Source organism: Macaca fascicularis, chromosome 3, assembly GCF_037993035.2.
Source record: "Macaca fascicularis isolate 582-1 chromosome 3, T2T-MFA8v1.1".
Lineage (NCBI taxonomy): Eukaryota > Metazoa > Chordata > Mammalia > Primates > Cercopithecidae > Macaca > Macaca fascicularis.
In genome coordinates this window covers 122,949,896-122,969,001 of record NC_088377.1, presented here as the reverse complement: position 1 = coordinate 122,969,001, position 19,106 = coordinate 122,949,896, and the positions used below count along the sequence as shown (strand labels likewise).

At 37.1% G+C, this 19,106-nt stretch overlaps 1 protein-coding gene across 1 annotated transcript in view; it reads right to left on the bottom strand.

Moving 5' to 3' along the window:
• Window positions 1-19,106, bottom strand: part of COL28A1 (collagen type XXVIII alpha 1 chain) — a 180,099-nt gene that overhangs the window by 142,190 nt on the left and 18,803 nt on the right. Inside the window, exons 8-11 of the mRNA XM_005550132.4 lie at window positions 17,759-17,785; window positions 13,010-13,054; window positions 9,341-9,385; window positions 8,236-8,289 (exon numbers count right to left, since the gene is read on the bottom strand). Of these exons, the coding sequence (XP_005550189.2) occupies window positions 8,236-8,289; window positions 9,341-9,385; window positions 13,010-13,054; window positions 17,759-17,785 (171 nt within the window). The remainder of the gene's footprint in view (window positions 1-8,235; window positions 8,290-9,340; window positions 9,386-13,009; window positions 13,055-17,758; window positions 17,786-19,106) is intronic.

Sequence of the window (19,106 nt, the reverse complement as noted above, 5' to 3'; positions counted from 1 at the left end):
AGTAAAATATACGACTGGGTTTGAAACCCAGCAGTTTGACATTAAAGCCAGTACTCTCAACCACTATGCCAAACTGCCTCTTGAAACTTTTCAATTCTTCTTTTAAAGTATTTGAAAAATTGTATGACCGCAGACTAAATTCATATCTTTATTACAGGATGAAAAATATAAATGTCATATAATTACAATCTACTCATAACTGAAAATCCATCATATGAAGACAAAGCATCTCTAAAATAAAATATAAGCCAAGAGGAAATATAATTTATCCAAGCTGATGCACATGCTATTTCAGGTACATAAAGTCTACCTGGTTGTTACTTAATGTTAAAAGTAATGTAAATTATAACTGGCAATACTGTGATCACACAAGGTAAATCTACATACAAACCAGTAAGTGAACTGTACTGAGTTTGGAACAACTATTATGTCAAATCTCCAACTAAAATCTTTTTTGAATACCAGCTACTTAAGTAAGAGAAAAAGTCCAGTCCACATATTCTACCTACTTGCGCTTTCTAAAGCAGAAAAAACTCCATAATAACAATGAATTGGTGAAGAATATCATAAAAATTATATTGAACCACATTTTAGTAACTCTTAACTCATCTTCTAGAATGCTATTGAGTTTAACCACATGAAATTGATAATATTTGGTAATGTTTGGCCTACAAACATGGCAATTCATGTGTTTCAACTAATAGGAAAGTCATACTTCATTATATTTAACAAAATCTAAGAAAATGCAAGTAATTTTCCCTAAAAGGAAGGACCAGTCAGCAGCCCATTAGGAGAGCTTTTGAGAATCGCAGCTCTAGAAGACACTGTTTAGAATCCTCCAGCACAAAATGAGTTGCTGGTAAAAATTCAGGGTGGACATGCTCCATTAACCTAAAAACAAGGCCATTGATTTATGAGAGCAGGTGAGTGCATATGACAGTGTGATAATGTTTCTTAAAAACTCACCCTTGGAGACTGGGAGGAGGGAAACGTGGGGAGTTATTGGTTAATAGGTACAGAGTTTATGTTGAGACAATGAAAAAGTTTTGGGTATAGATAGTGGTGATGGTTATACAACATTGTGAATGTATTTAATACCACTGAATTGCATACTTACAAATGGTTCAAATAATAAATATTATGTTATTATATATTTTACCACAATAAAAACACCCTTGGAATACAATTAATTTTCTCTGTTACAAACTTGCTATTGCAACTTACTTGAAATAAATAAGGACATTAATGTAATTACAAAGAAAACATTCTGACATCCCTCTGAGGACACTGCAGTGGCTGATCCTGTTCCACATTAGTGCCCCCCTTTGACTATGCATGCAGGTTAGACTCAGCCACTTTGTGGGAAGTGTTGGCAGCATTTTCAGTTCCTTGGTCCATCAGAGCTTTTACCTGACACACACACACACACACACACACAGAGTATATATACCCCATCTGCTGAGAACCACATGCATCAGCAATTTGGGAATAGAAATCATCTACCTTGAAGCTATTGGCTGACATCCCACATGTTCTGGCAGCCACTTCAAGTTGTCACTATCAGTTGTCTTGCGTCAAACGAGTTAATAAGCTCATTTAGAGTCTTGGTGGGCAGATGTGCATGTAGGTCAAAGCCTTCTCTACAGCAAGAATTGCTGGATTACTAATGATTCCTTCCCTTTAATTAGGCCCAGAACAGAAATAGCATTTAGACTTTGACATCTCTGAAGGAAAAACATTCACATCGTTTGGCAGCTTGACTATGAGTCTTCATTTAACAGCTATTTATAATTAAAATGGTAAAGGGATTCTTCCTATACACTGAGCAGTCACAACCTTGTTCAAAGTTGTTATCCTGCCAGAAGAACCAGAAAGCAAATTATTGTTTTTGGACAACTAGAAAAGCTGACATGTTCAAGTACCCTATTCTTAAAATGCTTTACATGAAGCCAAAAATATAGTCATTCTGTTAAGAGAATTGTGAACTTAAAACAGTTTTTTGTTTGATTAATTATTCTTTACCAAGAAATATAGGTGTCTACATGTTTTCACTTGATTTACTTCACTTCAAGTGATAAATTATAAGGAATTATATCCTGTTACAAATCATGACTTTTTAAGTGGTTGAAAGCAACATCATGATGTTAGGAAAGAGGTTTTTGAGTTACATAAGAACTGAAATATATCTACACAAGATGCTTGTTTGAGGAGAAAGTTTAAAATTCTTTATAGTTGTTCATATTTGTGATGTTGAACTACTTCCAACCCGCAACTGGAAACATTAGTTATGTTTAGTAGGTTGACCTAGCTACTAAGCTAATTTTGAGCCAAACCAAGTACTTAAATAATGACCAAAATAAGAATGTATTTTTAAAACTACTAAATCTTCATTAATGATTTCTGTTCTAATGAAAATATTGACATAGAAAATGTAAGACTCTAAGTTGTACACAAGAAACTGTAAAAAAAATAAGAAATTAAGCCCCAAGTCTTCATGCCACTTTTAGAAGAAAGTAGAAGTAACACATTGGATTATTTAATGCACAGGAAGCTTTTGATGGGGGGTCAACACTGTCCTGTTTGTCTTTATTACCCAACCATGTTAGAAGAATGGTCAGTATTCCTGACTGCTACATCCTTCTCTCTGGTTTTCTCCATGACTCATTGCCATCTCCTTGACCCTTCTACTGAAAGTATTCTTTCAAAGCTTCCCAATGACCTCAATATTGCCAAATTAAGTTACCACATAGGCAACTGCACACATGACCTGTCTTCAGTATGATACTGTTGACCACTCATTATATTTAAAACCTTTTATTCACTCATTCATTCAAGAAATACTTGTTGCTTCATGTAAATGTGTGTGAATGAGTGTGCAAAGCAGGATTTTTAAATCTCCCCAGATAGTGGTGTTCCTGACCCATTGTTCCCAAATCTTCTGATTTAGACTTTTTAAAAATAGTGATGGACCTGTTCATATCTGTCCAGTTCTTCTGCCAATGATTCCTATCTGAAAGAAGACTAGGAATGATTAATGGTATAATACGTGGAAGCTCAAAGGAGAGAAAATTGATTAGCACACTTCCAGTTCTCAGAAATACCCACACATGCATTCCTGATATAATATCTGAAGGGAAGACAGCTAGCCCTCTTGCCAAAACCCTTTTTCATAGAACACTTTAAAGAAAACAGGATGTTGTGTAGGGATGTTTACTATGCTTACAGTTTTAAGTTCAGGGTCTGTACATCTAGCTATTGTTTACTTAATCTCCTCATTAGTATATCATTAACCTGAAAAATATATCCTTTGCTTGGGAACCTCAGAAACTGGGATGGAAACTTGACAAAGTAGGATTCAGAAAAGTAGGGTATCCAAAAACTGTGGTGTGGTGCAAACTTTAGGGTGAACTAAATGTTTCATGTACTACCCTTATCACCCTTTGTGCAATGAACTCTTCTTCAAACATGGTTGTAGTTCATTCACTGATAGTAGGTCTTTTGTCCATTTTGGATGAATGTTTAAGTCATTTACCCTGACCATATCCATTTATTAAACTGGACCGGTCTAGTGCTATTTCTCTATGGATTTTCTTAATATCGCAGAAGCTTAAATTGAACATAAAGTAAGACAAAGTATCATAGGTAAAAGAATGCTAAGTTTCTTACACTTGACTGTACAGCAAGAAAAAACACTTAGGACAAATATCCTGCAGGAATATTATGAATGTCCTAGAGTAGAACAATGGAAGCAGTTAGGAGAAGGGAGGCAATTCATCTTTTAAGATAAATATATAATATTGCAGTATTTTTTAACTGTTTGAGGATTAGCATATGGTACTTTCCATTTGGAAAAAAACATCAGGGATATCTCCTTGTGCCCTTTAGGCCTTGAAGCTCTAACGCTGGGATACTTCGAAATGTCACCAGCTGCTTCCTGCACATGCCACTGTGCAGTCCCTCCTCCCAAGGCACAAAGAGAGTCTTGGAAAGAGTGGATTTGCATGAGATTTGAGAAGGAAATGCCCTTCAGATATAACCTCAGAAAGACATCAAGAAAATGGCAAAAATTACCTAATATAGGCTGGGCAAACCCAGTGTTCCACTGGGTTGATTTGTTCAAAATTAGTTTTGGTAACTTGTCCTCTGTGACTTGAAAGGCCTACCAATCATGAGCCATTCTTCCTAGTAATTAAAGGCCTTTTTCAAGAGTGAGATGTGATTGCAACCTGAGCCACCATGACAGCCCCATAGAAGGCAGTGGCGTTGAGTTTTTAGGGGTTCAGTCTTTCCTCAGAGCACAGTGTTCTCTCCTAAGTCACAATTTCAGTTTGGTCTCAGGGATAAGGCGTCTTGGGCACCTGTGTGATTACAATTCTGATTTCAGAGACTATTGAGATGTTCCAACCTTTTTTTTTTTTTTTTTTTTTTCCTGAGACAGAGTCTCACTCTGTCGCCCAGGCTGGAGTGCAGTGGTGCGATCTCAGCTCACTGCAACCTCTGCCTCCTGGGTTCAAGCAACTCTCTGTCTCAGCCTCCTGAGTAGCTGGGATCACAGGTGCCCGCCACCATGCCCAGCTAATTTTTGTACTTTCAGTAGAGACGGAGTTTCACCATCTTGGCCAGGCTGGTCTTGAGTCTTGAACTCCTGACCTCTTGATCCACCTACCTTAGCCTCCCAAAGTGCTGGGATTACAGGCGTGAGCCACCGTGCCTGGCCGAGATGTTCTTGTGAATGCCACGAGATGACCTTCATGTGTGGTAGAGGCTGAGGTGGACTCTGAGCTAAGGCTTCTTTCTGAGAAACATCTATGTTTTGTTGCTAAGGTAACAAAGTCATTCAGGGCAGACTAGGAGCTACTTTACATGTGGAAAGTATTATTGACAGAAATAATCTGTGAAACGGGGCCAGGAGCACATTTTTTCCTGATTTAACACGTTATTTTTTTTCCTTTTGTTCTTTGGCCACCTTTTCTGAAAACCCTTTAATGAAGAAAAGTCAATCCCTAAAGCAACAGAAAGTGAGTGTAATTCAAGAGAAAGACCATTCGTAAATTCATAGACATAGGCAGGCCCTATCTAGAACCTCTCATGGAATCTTTACAAATGTTACAAGTCTAAAGGTTTCTATTTTAAGGTCTTATATGAAATATAATATTCGAAAATGCACAATTAGCATTACTGCTTTTCTTTCTCCCAAGATATTCCCTTCCTTTTTCCTGCACTTTCAGATGAACATTAAAACCCGGTGGAAATGCACCTTTCAACAAACTGTTGTCCCTAGCCAGAGTTCACCAGAAGGCAAGACAGATAGAACTTTACATACTGTCAGAAAGAAATGCATTTATTTCAGACCAAATATTCAGGAAATTCAGCAATTTTTCCTACAGGGATAAATATAATATGGTAGCTAAGAGCAGACTTCTGGGTTTCAATCTTCAGTCTGTCCCTTACTAGCTCTGTAGCCTTGGACCCATTGCTTAAACTCTTTGTGCCTTAGTAGACTAATCTGTACAACAGAAATAAGAATAGATCATGTCTCAAAAGGTGGTATTAGTATTAAATGAGTATTTAAAACTTTACCTATACATAATAAATATACAAAAAATAAATGTTAGCTACTATAGAAGTTTCAAAATAAATAACCTTCCTTGTGCCCATTAGAGAATACAGAATTACCGAATTTTAGAGGGTTTCTTTGCACAAATTGCAAAAGCAGCTTCTTTTAAAATTGTCTAATAAAATGATAATGGATAAAAGTAAATGTCACTATAAAATATTATTTCCAGATTGAGGAACAAAAATAGTTTATTATGTCTTCAAAGTATAGTACCTTCTGGGAGGCAAGATGAAATCATTCCCTGAAAACTGACTTTTACGACAGTATACTAATAAATGTATGAAATGAAAAAAATAGCTGATGATCAATATGACATGAATCTCCAGCTAACAGATCCAAAGAGTAGTAGAAATTATATAGAAGTTAGTAATAGTTTCAAAGTAAGAAAGTCAAGACCTTAAACCAGAACTATGACTAGAGGGAAAAGGGGAAACTCACACCCACTTCATAGACTCCCAGCAATCCCCAACATCCCCTAGAAATTGACAGCTTTTCAATTGGCAATGAACTTTGTTCACTTGGCAGTGAACTTTGTGATTAAAACTTAAGTGGCAATTTTATGTCATGTATATTTTACAAAAGAGAGGCCCTTGGGAAATTGATGAAGTGCTCAAATGCTTTTGGAAAAATGACTCCTTTTATGATTATGCTGTAAAAGTCAACCACAAAGTGCTATTATGTCAGAAAAATTATAACCAACCCCCCAAAACACACTTGATGCATTATTAAAAATTAATGCACTGTTGAAATTAAAAAGTAAATTTTATTGAAATAATTTTTAACCCTAAGTGATAACACTATTAGACATAAAGAATTGAGCCAGGTATGGTGGCTCACACTTGTAATCTCAGCATTTTGGGAGTCCAAGGCAGGAGGATCTCTTGAGGCTAGGCATTCCAGACTCAACTGGGCAACAAAGCGAGAGCCCATCTCTACAAAAAAAAAAAAATTACGATTTAGTCAGACACAGTGGTGTGTGCCTCTAGTCCTAGCTATTTTGGAGGCTGAGGCAGGAGAATTGCTTGAGCCCAGGAATTCAAGGTACAGTTGGTTATGATCATGCCACTGTACTCCAGCTGGGGCAACAGAGCAACATCCTATCTCTAAAAAAGAGAGAGAGAGAAGAAGAAGAAAAGGAGGAGGAGGAGCACCTTTTTATGGACCATTCCCTACCATACCACCACAACTGTCAGCCACAACCTGCATCACCCAAAGCTACAGGCACTATTTCCAGGCCAGCACCACCTCAGTGCCCTCTACAGATGATGGGACCTCGCTGGGACTCTGCTTCAGGCAAGCCATTTGATCTCCAGGCTTTATTTCTCATTTCCAAAATGAAAACGCTAAGCCAGTATGATCTCTAACATCGCTAGTGGCTCAAACATTCTATACTTCTATCACTACTGCAAACCCCAGCTCTGATCCCTGACTTTAAGCCTCTTTTTCACAAACATGAAAATTATCATCTTAGGTAATCAAGTAATTCTAAAAATTGTGTGAGCTGTCAAAATATATTTTTTTCTTACTGTAGGATTGTACCTGTAGCCAACGCAATTTTATGAAAACTTCTGTTCATCAATATTCAACAAGGCCATTTCTTTCCCCAGAGAGAATTAATCGTAGGCAAGAAGTGAAAAAGACAGTTTCCCCAGATGAAGCCTAAGCACATGCCTGCTGAGAAGCCCATTCTATTTTAATTTGCCAATTAAAAGTGGCCTGGTAAATCACACACTGTCATTATGTCAATAAAAATACTATACTTGTCACTCTCTTTCCTCTGTCTCAAGTAGCCCAACTGCTCCCTACAACCTCAGTTTAATATCACCCTTAAAAATCTGGCTTTCTTTAGGGTCAGTTGAGGATGGCATCTTCTGCTTTTATTACTGCCACAAATTTCATACCACTCAAATCACTAAGTCGACACCATTTACTGGATATTTACTATGTCCGTGAAATTTACTAAACATTGAGAAGAGTTAAAAAGGAACTAAAAAAGCTTGTTTTAGCAAATTAATGGTCACTCTCATTGGAAAAGAGAGCCTTATAACCAGGCTTTTAAAGACCCCTCCCATCTGCATCTTTTTGTTCTGCATGGCTTGTATTCAACCCCTCCCTATCTGTCTTGGCTGGTTTTCTGTGGACTGATATTACAAGCATGGTGCTGATGGTTGAGAATTCCCTGTAATTAAAAAAGGTTTGATTTCTGTTGGTATAACAATTGTAAATTTCCTTCCCCTATAAACTGTATATTGAGGTGGCATTACATTTGAGAAATAGAGTGGTTTGAATTGTGTCACTTGTTATTGCTTTTCGGTTTCCAATGAACCATAAAATAAATAAAAATCAGGAGTAAGAAGGAAACACAGCAAAGATTCTAGATAATGGCTTATAGTTAATAATGCCTCCCTTTGAATAATATAATAATAAATGATAAAGGTATGCTGCCAACTTCCTGAATGCACTTGGACTTGATGCTCTGTATACATCTGCAGGTTATTATGCATTTCCAAAGGTACTTCCTCAAAGAATCCATTGACTTTTACCTAATAAAACATACATTACCATAGTGCACTAGGGGAAATGCACTCTGCCTGTCTTTAATCAAAGGGTAAGATTACCTTATTGCCTTGAAACCCCTTTGGGCCTGGGTCTCCTGGAGGTCCACTAATTCCCTGCTCCAGGATGAAAACCAAGAATTAGTTCTGTGTACAAAAGGCCAGCAGGAATGAATCATTCTCTAGGGTCCCTGGAGATCCTGGCGTTAGAAGTTAGACTGTGTAACTCAGAGCTTAATTGAAATCACATTCAATCGAGAAGTAGGATGAGATAAAATTTCCTGCATCAAATAAGTAGCTTCTAAAATAGCACTTATGCTAAGAACAAACATTTAACTAACGAGATGTTTGTTTACTAAACCTGTGTTTCCAATGTTATTCCAACGTTCTCGACTCCTTTCAAAAAAAGATTTTGCCAATTAAGCATCTTCTTTTTTAAAATATCTAAGGCATATGTAACTGAAGTTAGAGCTTCCAATGAATCTGTGATAACCAGAATTACTGCCTAGCTCTGACGTTTCCAGGCTAAGGCAAAGAAGTTAGTGGTTAACTAGATGGTGTCTAGGAAATTCTGGGTAAAATTATAATTTTCTGTAGGCTTATTGAAATACTGAAATTAACTCCTCACATAGAGCACCACTATAACTTTAGAAGAGGTAAGTTCCTAGGCTAGGAAAAGATTCAAATTATTTTCTGAAATCTATGGATGTCTAACTTAAATGCCTTAGAGAATCAGTCCATATTATAGAACATTATCTATAGTTATAGAACAATATAAATACTGTGATTTAGATAAAATGTATAACTTTTCCAACTACATTATAGTAGCAGTGCAAAAATAGTTACATCCTGTTTTTAGCCACTTTGACTTTCTGTCTTTCCAGACTCTTAATTTTTTAACTTCACACCCTTAGCTACTCACTAATACTTGCCTGATGGTACCTATCTTTAGGGAGTTTTAGTTAAGTCAATGAAAACATTAGGGAAGTTGTTTCCAAAATTTGTTGCACATTGGAATCATCTGGGGATCTTAAACAGTGTTAATGCCTGGCTTCAATCCCTAGACATTCCGATTTAATTGGCAGAGGGTGCAAGTGGGTAAGAGGATGTTTTAAAAGCTCCCCAGGTGATTCTAATCCAAACTTAGATTTGGTTTTAACCCCCTTACCTGAATTCCTCTGGGTCCCTTTGGTCCATATGGTCCTGGGGATCCCTGTGGAAAAAAATTGAAAGTAAGTCTCTCTAAATATACATCTTCAATGTGCAGTGATTTTAGGTAAGAGGGAAGGAAATGTGTTATCAGTAATTGCCATCTTCCCTGGTTATCTTAACATCAAAGGCAATAAATTGAAATAATCCTAATTAACAAGCCAAGGGGCAGGAGTGTCAAACTTTCCTTCAGTAAACAACCTCCATGAAAATACAATTTTAGATGTAAGTGCCTTGCCTACATATTGACATTTTGGTCATTTTGGTTAGAGTAAAGAAATTATTTTATTTTATAAGATTCCTTAGAGGGCTATAAACTTACTGGAATATTATTTCCTTCCAAAAGGGTAATGTCAGTTAAATTAACAATGTAGTGCATTTCCATGATACCTAGATCACTCTTTTGCTCATCTTCAAACCATTGAACTTGGCAAAACACTGTTTATAGTCAATACTCTTCTAATAGAAAATATTTCATTCTGTCCCATAGCCAGGAAACCCTTTAAAATTTATTTTGTGAGGGAGAACATGGTCTAGTTTTTATTTCCCCAGATTTCCACTTTTTTTTTTTTTTTTGCTTATCAAAGTATAACCTGTTAACTATTGACACACTTTGACAATTATAGAAACATGTAAATAAACAATTTGAAAAATCACACAGAGGCAAATGCTGTTAACATTTTAGGCATATTTTCGTCCAGTTTTATTCCCAATATATTTCTCTTCAAATCATGTGTTCAAAGTGTATGTCTGATTTTGTGTCCTACCTATTTGGCCTTACATTGTATCAAAAGTATTTTTCCTTTTTCCACGTCATTAAAAACTCATAGTAAACAGATAATACACAAGAATAGGGAACTACCATAATTTATTTACTCATTTCCCTAGTTTTGACCTAAGTAATATTATAGTGAACATCTTTATGTATAAATCTCTGTCCAACTTCTGATTCACTCCTAAGAATAGTCTCCTAGAAAAGGATGACGGAAGCAGAGACCATAAGCACATTTAAGGCTCGCTGGCTCTCTTTTGTCTCACATGCCATATACAGAAATAAAGAGAGAGAAACTTCCTCCATAAAATTTGTTTGTTAATCATTCCCACTACCTGAATATGAAAGAGTGTATCTTCATCTTATGAGCTCCCCATCAACAATTAGTATTATAAATTACTTCACTGTTTGCTAATTTGATAGGTGATACAATACTTTTGTGTGTTTGGTTTTGGTTGTTGTTTTTTGTTGTTGTTGTTGTTTGAGACAGGGTCTTGCTCTGTTGCCCAGGCTGGAATAGCTCACTGCAGCCTCTACCTCCCAGGCTCAAGCAATCCTCCCACCTCAGCCTCCTGAATTGCCCATGCTGCTGATATAATATTTTATTGTTTTATTGTTGGTTTGGTTTTGTTTTTGAGATGGAGTCTTACTCTGTCACCCAGGCTGGAATGCAATGGCACAATCTCGGCTCACTGCAACCTCTGCCTCCTGGGTTCAAGCGATTCTCCTGCCTCCTGAGTAGCTGAAATTACAGGTGTGCACCACCATGCCTCGCTAATTTTTGTATTTTTAGTAGAGATGGGGTTTCACCTTGCTGGCCAGGCTTGTCTCAAACTCCTGACCTCTGATGATCTGCCCACCTTGGCCTCCCAAAGTGCTGGGATTACAGGCATAAGCCACCATGCCCAGCCTATTTTGTTTCTTTTGAGACAGGGTTTCACTCTGTTAACCTAACTGCAGTACAGTGGCACAATGAGAGCTCAATGCAGCCTCAACCCCCTGGACTCAAGAAATCTTCCCACCTCAGCTTCCCAAGTATCTAGAATTACAGGCACATGCCCAACTAATTTTTAAATTTTTTGTAGAGACGGGGCCTCACTATGTTGCCCAGGCTGGTCTCAAACTCCTGGACTCAAGTGATCCTTCCACCTCGGCCGAACATGTTAATATATTAATTTCACTTATCTGATTGCTACTGTATTAGGATTTTTTTCTTATTTATTAGCCATTTTAATTTCCACTTCTGTATCTCTTCATGTTGCTCATATGTTTTTCTAAATAAACTTGTATAAACTCTCTGTGTCAAGGACACGATATCTCACCGGCTCTAAGACACATTTTTTTCACGTTTTTATACCTCTGACATTGGGGTATATTTTACAATCAATTGCACCTTATATTTATAATTGGCAGTGGGTTTTTTTTTTTTTCATTATTCCTTTTTGGCATGGAAAATAATGGGACATTTAACAATCCCTGACATCTTAGTCAATGAAATATGATATCCTTTGTCAACCATTTTAATTTCATCTAGTTTTCCCAGATATTGTTTGACTTTCATTTCTATTCTATTCTATGTGTGTCCCTTTTTCTGTATTTCCAATATCCAGGTCCTTCTTGCATGTTCAGTTATACTCCAGGAAGAACCTATTTATTTTCATATTTCCCATTTTGACTAGAGATAATTACTAAGCCTACCTTTTGCAGATCCACCTGACCTTTAACTCTACAGTAGTTTAAAAGCATTCAGAAAGTCTCAATCTATTTAAAGTATTTAGTTCCATGGGCCAGTGTGATTATCTCACCCTCTTCTCCTAACCTTCTGCCTCATTTTCTCTCCTTGACTCCCTTCCAGAATTATAACATAGAAACTGAAAAAGTGTGGTATCTTGGTGGCATGATGTTAATAGTTCTTAATATAATGAAAACTATTTATTTTTACTCTGCACTTTTTTGGACCCTTTAACATCATGTTTCAGATATACTTTCTGTATATATTTGGCCTTTTGAGGAACTATTTAACATCCTTAATATTATTGCCAAATTTAAGTGCTTTCTATTTATTTATTTTTGAGATGGGTCACTCTGTCACCCAGGCTGGAGTGCAGTGGCATGATCTCCGCTCACTGCAACCTCCGCCTCCTGGGTTCAAGCAATTTTCCTGTCTCAGCCTCCTGAGTAGCTGGTACTACAGGTGCACACCACCCTGCCTGGCTAATTTTTGTATTTTTAGTAGAGATGGGGTTTCACCATATTGGTCAGGCTGGTCTCAAACTCCTGACCTCAGGTGATCCGCCCACCTCAGCCTCCCAAAGTGCTGGGATTACAGGCGTTAGCCACTGTGTCCAGCCTATATTTACTTTTTAAATAAAGGTGAATATCTATCCAATTGTCTGTGTCTACATTTTCAAAAGTCCAAATCTCTATGTCTAGTTGCACCACACTGTTTATAACTATTTCACTGACTTATTTCAGAGTTCTTCACACTAGTTTGGAAAGTGCCTGTTTTCAGTGTTTGCATCTGGAAAGCAATTCTACTCTGACCCAACTGCAGCTTTAATTAACTTTGCCGGTTAAATAATTCTTTTTACCGTAACGTTCAGGAGGTGTGGCCTCCAAGGTCAGGGTGTCACAAAATGAAGTCTTAATGGTCCATAAGAAAGGCATTTGGGGGCTCTATTATTGAGTCAGGCATCACTTTGTTTTCTACCACATGTTTTACAGATGTGAAAAATTGAGCCATTAATTCCAACTCTAGTAGTGAGATCACCATAATTCAGCCCAGGAATTTCCCCTTAAGGAAACGCAACCCAAAAGGGATCACAGCTGTAAGCATTTTAAAAACATGTTCCTTACTTTGTCACCTTTTATTCCTGGTTTACCACATTCCCCACGTTCACCCTAAAAAATAAATAAGTGAAATAAATAAGAGAACACTTGCAGTCATTCACTATTAAGAATGCTTGTTTGTTTGTTTGTTTTTTAAATTCCCAGCACTCTTGTAACATAAGCACTCTGCTGCTTTCTACACAATCTTAGCCTCAATACTGTGAGTTGTATGGGCACTGAAATCTGATTATTTTTACCCATGAGTCATCCTTAACTTGACAGGAACAAATCAGGAACAATGTAATAAGGTTTGACATTTTTAAGAAAGGGATGAAACTAGAAGAAAAGAAACCTAGCATCTAACCACATATTAGAGGCCCTCTGCATATGAGAGGCCCTCTGCATATGTGGTTTAACTGAATCCACATAACGGCCCAACGAGATGAGCTTTGTCATTCTTATTTTATAATTGAGAACATTTAAACTCAACAAGATAACTTCCCTCTATCAAATAGCTAGTAAGTAAAAGAATCAGAGTCTGAACCCAGATACTCTAACTTGGAATTCCTATTTTTTTTCAAGAACACCATGCTTCAGCCTGAGTACCAACCTTGATCACCCAGTAGTGTTCACCTGGAGAACTGTGAGAGAAAGGTTCTGAGATGAGATTGCATCGTGAGTTAGTGGGAACAGGTGCCATGATGAGTTAGCGAGGTCTGCTGTAGGAGAGCGGGACTTGGCAGCAAGCATGCTACATATTTTTCACTATTATGCTCTACTTCCCTGTCTTCCCTAGAATATTGCTGAAAAAACATTTGAGTTGTGCTTTAGAGTTTATCAGTGATAGTGTATCATATTTTATCTCAGTTAATCTGACATTAACTGTCTGAGATAAATATAATCCAATTTTATAGACTAAAAATTTGTAATTAAGAAGGTTAAGTAAAGAGAATGTGGTATACAAGGGAATATTATTTAGCCTTTAAGAAAGGAATCCCGTCATTTGTAACAACATAGAGGAACCTGAACCTGGAAGACATTATGTGAAGTGAAATAAGCCAGGAACAGAAAGACAAATATGGCATGATCTCACTTATATGTGTGATCTAAAAAATTTGAACTCACAGAAGCACAGAGTAGAAGGGTGGTTACCAGGGGGAATGGGTGGAAACTTAGGAAATGTGGGTCAAAGGATACAAAACTAGTTAGATAGGAGCAGTAAGTTCAAGAGATCTATTTTTCAACATGATGACTATCATTAATAACAACGTCTTGTATTGAAAATCACTAAAAGGGTATATTTTAAGCATTCTCACCACAAAACCTGATCATTATGTGAGGTGATGCACATGTTAATTAGCTCAATTTAGCCATTTTATAATGTACACGTTTATCAAATTATATTTTATACAAGACAATAAATATGAGCTTTTTAGATTTGTCAATTAAAATTTTAAAATAAAAATAAATATTTTTAAAAGGTTAGTTTCCTCAAGTAGAATGAGAATTGGGACCTCTGAATACTAATTCATTAGATCAGACTTTTGAGGTTTCTAATAATTAGAACTAAAAGGTGACAGTCAGAAAAATGACTAAAGTTTCATAATCATATTAATATTATCTCATTTATAAATCAATTTAGAATTTTCAAAATGCTTTTATATATATATCGTTATTTTGATCCTCAATTCAATTCTCACTTTCAAGATAAGGAAACACAATTGGAGATGTCAAATGATTTACTTAAATGTACAGGCTACCCAATGACTCCTAGTCCAGTGCTCTCAACACTAGCTTCTGCTGCTGCTGCTTTATTCTGCCTCTGTACTGCTCTACAGCATGTTACTGGAAGTGCCACTACACAATGACATAAGGAAATTGCATTCAAATGTAAATCAATGCATTGCTTCCTTCATCATGGATGTCTTGCTATAAAAAATAAATGTCAGCTGAACTTTAAACAGTATACGTAGTGATATAGTGGATTTATATGCTGGTGGAAGCTTTATCTTGCTGCAGAATAGCAACAAACCATTCACAGACTGGCAACCGGCTTGCAGACCACAGTTTTAATGGCAGTGCTCTACGGAGGGAAATCACAATTGTAACTTCCAATTATGAATGTAAAGTGTGTGCCATAGCCTTTACATTATTGCTAATCCCTATAGCGGCCTTGTGAGGTATATATACATATCTCCACTCACAGATAAGTAAAATGAGGCTCAGAGAGATAACATACTTTGTTCATGACCACAGACTTGAGTCTGTTAGGCTCTCAAGTCCATGTTCTTATCAGTCACCCGTAGCTGAACAAGGCACACAGTTATAGGCTGCAAGTCACTTTCCATTAACCTAACATTTCTGCCTAGGGTACTGCCTGGGCTCTTCCAGGCATCAGAAGCAGGGAAGAGGGAGGTATGACTCTTAGAGCCAGCTATGCCTCTGATCAAAAGCAATCTGTTCTCTCTTCACATCCTTTTGTGAGTCAAACTGACCCAGGAAAAACTGAGCTTTCACTTAGAACAAGTTGAACATTTATTTCTGAATGCAAATGGAAAATCACTTTTGAAGAATCAATTAGAAAGCAATTAATTTAATAATTTTGGATGGGAATAAAATGAGTCAACCACCAAAATATAAAACAGAAAAGTACCATAAATACACTCAAAATGCTTTTGGCTAGAATTTACATTCCATTTGTCCAGACAGATTTGTTAGCTATAGGGGCCGGAGGAAGAGCATTTGTTTTTTGCAGGGCACAGATTGCCATCAATGAAAATATTGTATTCATGTTATTTGCCTCTGCAAAGGCGTTTTCCTTTTTGGTAGGCTCATTAATCCCTGTGGAATGACCACAACTACATAGTTTCAGAGAGCGAGTACTTCAGAAAGCCATAAACAGATCAGCTCTGTTCTCAGCCTCTATTTTCTGATGCTGCTGCTCCTGGTGAAATTCTGGTTTGAATGTCGATGGTTCAGGGTCACTTTCCTCTGACAGCTTGTATTTTCCAAGTGAGAACTCTTCCAGTGAATCAATAATTCTCCAGAAAGTAAAATGAATCTTTTCAAAAAATATATGTATAAAGCTTCCTTGTGTTGATAACTACCTCACTATATAAATCAAAATGGAGGAGGAGAGCACCCATAATTTTCCTCAACTATATACACAGTTGATAATATAACAACTGTGAAAATTTTTTAGTTTTCTCATACTAATATTTGTTCCTTTCCTCTTCATAGTGGCACTTACATTTGTAGACAAGCCAACATTTTGGAATACATTGTCACACCCACTATTTGGTTCTCTAACCACTCTGTAAATTTGGCAGGCCTGTACAAATTTTATCCATTCAGTTGAAGAAACAGATACTCCAAGACGTTGAGTTACCCAAGTTCTTAAGGCTGCTAAGTGTAGAATCATGGGATTTCTTACACTCTTCCCCTTGGAGGCCTAACATTTTCAGCAATTAGGATATATTTATTGGCTTGCATGTAGGCTCACCCCTAATATTTGCAGGGCTCAGGGCAAGAGTGTAAGTGGAAGCCCACATACCATGTGTCTAAATAGTTGAAAGTTATAACTAAACTAATAATGTTCTGGCTTCCTTCTTTAACAAATAGGTCTTCAAAAGGAATAAAGAATTAAAAGACTTGTGAATCCCTCAGAGGTCCTTTCCAGACATAGACCCCTGCAGCCTGGCCCCCACTTCACTTCCCACCTCCAACTCCTTCCAAAGCAAGAAGAGCATGAGCACACATGTGAAGACGCCCCCGGCAGCACAACAAAGCCCCCTACATGACCTCTCCTGCCCCAACAAACAGCTCCCATTTGGCTCCCCCTCCAGCCTAGAAAGATGTTGGATATGGAAAGGAGGTTTTTGTATGCCCTCCCAGCAACAGGCCTTTTGGGGTCTTGGTTACCCAATGTATGATCCAGGAGAAGGAAGCACAGACCTCCTGCAGACTCCTGGCTCCATGGGAAGTAGGGAGGCCAGAGGAGACTCACAGCTGGACCCTCTAAAGTTCCAGCCTCTTTCCCATGCCTGAGGGTTGTAGCCCTGTAGGATGGAATGGATGATAGGTGCATGTTCTGATTCAGATAGAAAATCTGATAATAATGAGAACTGTGGGACAGACTAATCAATGAACCAGTGAGCACTCTCAGAGGCTCCTGAGCCCCAGTACAACTTGTTAAACCCTTTTAAAGCAGTTTGGTATCCTAATTTGTAACTCACAAATAATCATCAAATCATCTACCAACCCATACCTTTAGTTTGCTTGTTTGCCAAATTTACTCCCCTGAGAGCTCTACCTACCCAGTTGCCTAATTCAACGAAGTCAGTGGCTCTTCACTGCTTAACCAGGATAAATCCTCTCTTTCCCCTGGAAGAGGATTTGGTGTCTAGGTTTTCATAGGAAGTTAAGCACCAAGGGAGCAACCTACTTGCAGTATTGCTGAATCTGTTTGTGTAAAGAAACTTTTAGCCTGCATACCTGTGCTGCATGGCTTATACACTGGGGTTCTCTATTAAAATAATTCATGTTTGCAAAGCTGAAGGAGGCTGGATTCTAATCTCAGGAATCTTATGGTACCCTCCATCCCTATAACACACATCCATATGTTAAGTTCTATTATTGTTTTATGTTAACTAAGGAATGAGGGAATCCAGACTTACAAAAACAAAGAAAATAACTTTTATCAAGTTCATAAGTACATTTCTGTTTCTGTTTTTCTTTTTGAAATTCTGGTCTATCTATTTGTTGTTACCAACTTACCTTGTCACCCTTGTACCCAGGAATTCCCTAATTTAAAAAGAGAAGAAAAAGTAAAATATGATACTCTAAGGCAAAGTTAGAATAAGGATTAGGTATTTTTCAATTACAAGGTATAACAAAAACACATCTATACCGTCTGGAAAATTAGACCATAGAAATGTAAACTGTTTCATTTCTCTTTGTGCTTGGAGAAATGTGCATTTACTGAGGAGAAGAAAATAATCTGTTTTCCCTTTATCACAGTTTATTCTCTGTTTCAGGTATTTTTTCATATCAATTTTCTTGCCCTTCGGGCCCAAACTAGAGGCGATAATGTACACTGAAAGTCATTGTAGAAGTGATGGCCTATAATGGTCCCTTCAAAACTGTTATATTGACTTTTAAACTATGAACTATTGCAGCTAAAAATGTTTCAAAGAGACTCTGAAAGAAATTGGCTTTGAAAATGAGCTGAGGTAATGGCCTTTAAAATGTGTATAAATATTTGTATCCATTATGGTCCTCCTTTCAAATTCAGTCTAAAATATATAACATCAAGGACATGACAGATTCCTTTATCAGCTCTGATGAGACAGTGACCTTTAAGCTACTGTCTTCTATTTCACACTAAATAAGGGGCCAGCACTTCTGCTGTCTTCTGTGTGTCACCCTTGTGAATCCCGTACAGCCTTTTCTACTGTGTCACTGCCCATGGCCCTTCAAGAAATACAATAATGAATATTACATGGCCTGGGAAATTAGCAACTCTAAGCAGCAACAAGTTCTCTCCAAATGGGATTTTTTGTCTTTCATATAGCTATATTTTTCAAGTATGGAAATAGAATTGTCAGATTTATTTAGACAGCTGAAGAAACCTATTTAATAAATAAGCTATTATTGCAGTTACATGTGAGTCAGACTACAAAATTTTGTTCTATGCATGACTTTTTTATTAATAGTATTATCTATTTATTTATTTATTTGTAGAGAGACGGTCTCACTACGCTGCTCAGGCTGGTCTCGAACAAGTGGCCTTAATCACTTAAGGCCACCTAGGCCTCCCAAAGTGCTGGTATTACAGGTATGAGTCACTTTGCCTAGACTGACTTTTTTTACAAAAAGAAACTTCACGAAGGAAATAAAACTTCCAAGTGTGTGGTCAATGAGAAATAGAAGATGAACGTAGAATTGTTTCCTATGAGATAATAAGCTATTTAAAAATACAATTATGTTATCTTAGTTTTATTTTACATACTCGTATGCTTTATACATAGAAGATACCTAAGAAATGTTTCCTGAATGAATAACACAAATTTCAGTTTTTTGTTGACATTACCAAAGTTTCTGTCAGATTTTTTAATGAAGTTGA